Source organism: Dendrobium catenatum, unplaced genomic scaffold (genome assembly GCF_001605985.2).
Source record: "Dendrobium catenatum unplaced genomic scaffold, ASM160598v2 fragScaff_scaffold_1022, whole genome shotgun sequence".
Lineage (NCBI taxonomy): Eukaryota > Viridiplantae > Streptophyta > Magnoliopsida > Asparagales > Orchidaceae > Dendrobium > Dendrobium catenatum.
Window position 1 is genome coordinate 95,170 of NW_021319484.1, and position 1,878 is coordinate 97,047.

Here is a 1,878-nt window from a genome sequence, read left to right on the forward strand (position 1 = left end):
AAGAGATTCACTTCATAAATATTATACACTTAAAGGAAGAATCCATAACATGAGAGCAAGAAACAACATTTTTTTTTCAGAATCCATGGGAATCTAAATTCAAATAATGCCTAAGGTATTTACAAACTTTTAATAGATTAAAATCATTTTAGGTGATTATGATGGGAAACAAACCTGAAATATATCAAGCACATAAAGAAACTACAAGAAAGAAAAAGTGAACCTATGAAAAAACAAGCATTCAATTATTTAAAGAACCATTTGAAAGGGTTTCCTATTAGAAACCCAACTGCATGAAGTTAAAATAGAATACTCCAATCTCGAGTTAAGAAAATGAAGATATTCAATTCTGACCAGGAAGGCACATCAAAGCTAACATTATTCTGTAATTAAGGAGGATTCAAATAAATTAAAATATGTTACCTGTTGATATGCTTAGTGCTTGTGCGGTATAATTCAAATTTGCTTTCGCCCAAGGAATGACTCGACAACCAACGAGCTGCAACACAAATATTATGAAGGAAAAGGCATTATGAAAGATTAAATGTCATCAAAAAATAAAACTAAGTCCTCAGATACACAATGCTTAGAGAAAGAAGGAAAATTCACATAAAATATATTGTCTAAGTAAAGTGCATCTTTGGATCTCTAAAAAAGTGATATTTTTATATTGAAGAAACGTAGTATAAGCATACCGTGGGAACTGCAACTACAGAGCCTGCAATAATGGCCATTTTGAGACCTCTTTGAACTGCATCTGAAAAAAGAAGCCGGCAGTGCATAACAAAATTTGTATATATCAGAAAACAAGATTAATGGAAGTAGACAGATATGTTGATGCATAGAAATTCATACAAACTACTTGAGGACTAATTTGGTTGCATCTATACAGAAAAGAAAAACTAGAAAACAATTTCGTTTTCATTCAATTATATTTGAAAAATAAAATCATTAAATTTGAGAGAGTTTTGATTGCAGAGACCTCTACAATCATCAAAATTTCATACAGAATTAATACTAGATTTTATTCTTCGAAATCAAAATTAATAAATAAGAACACACAATTAAGATCCAACAAGACGGCAACTTTCTATATGAAAGTGTTTAGTAAAAATCGAACCTGTGTTGGGGATGTCTTGCTATCTATAACCCTGGGCTCGTTGGGAGAAGCTGCCACCATGAAAGATGATATCTTGCTTGCCCTAAGGCCCACCACATCAGAATGAATACCCATATCAATCAAATCTGTCCGAGTTTGGGCCAATTTTCTGCTCCTTGGAATCGCTGTAGATATCTTGTGAAAGTACGAGTTGGATTGATTTAACGTATTCTTGGCACGAGAAAAAAAAAAACCCGGCGCGACAAGCGCGGTGAGATCTTTCGTTTATCTTAGCAGCAAGCTCCCCGCGCGACTTGCAATCGAACAGGAAACGTAGAAGGAAGCGGAGAAGCTTAGAACGCTAAGCAGAAACAGCAACGAAAAAATGCAGAAGAGAATAGGAAAAGCAATCGTAGACAGGCAAAGGCTCTATTGACTGGCTCGAAGCTTCCGTTTGTGGGTTATAAATAGGGAAAAAGCAAACTAACCGCCTCAGGCAGGAATGAAAAAGGAGATCGCAAAACCGTCCGTCACTCCGACGACAAAACCGCTCCGCTTTCTACCTATTTAGGTTCGTTTGGTTTAAAAGTTGTTTTGAGCAAATATGTTTAAATAAATTAGTGGTTTTAAGATTACCGATATTTTTGTTTTTTTAATTGTTTATGTATATATAAATAATAGATAAATTATTTGATTGTGTTATCAGCAATAGGGCACAAATTGATAATTTTTTAATTATTCTTAAACATTAATGGTGATTTTTTATTTACTTTATGTTT

General features: G+C 33.7%; 1 protein-coding gene across 1 annotated transcript; it reads right to left on the reverse strand.

The window, feature by feature from the left end:
- Positions 1 to 387: 387 nt before the first annotated feature.
- On the reverse strand, positions 388 to 1,252 carry LOC114580438 (early nodulin-93-like). The gene is made up of 3 exons (XM_028697967.1): positions 1,122 to 1,252; positions 696 to 759; positions 388 to 499 (listed from the first exon to the last, which is right to left on the reverse strand). Exons 1-3 carry the CDS (start codon positions 1,232 to 1,234, stop codon positions 410 to 412), a joined length of 267 nt encoding a protein of 88 aa, XP_028553800.1. The 5' UTR covers positions 1,235 to 1,252; the 3' UTR covers positions 388 to 409.
- Between the last annotated feature and the right edge of the window lie 626 nt (positions 1,253 to 1,878).

Bases quoted from the DNA above. Each gene is read 5' to 3' on its own strand.
- LOC114580438 (XM_028697967.1), bottom strand. From the start codon at position 1,234: ATGGGTATTCATTCTGATGTGGTGGGCCTTAGGGCAAGCAAGATATCA. The intron at 760-1,121 runs GGTTCGATTTTT...GCTTCTTTTTTC, and splicing joins AGCAAGACATCCCCAACACA to AGATGCAGTTCAAAGAGGTC. The intron at 500-695 runs GTATGCTTATAC...TTTGTGTTGCAG, and splicing joins CTGTAGTTGCAGTTCCCACG to CTCGTTGGTTGTCGAGTCAT.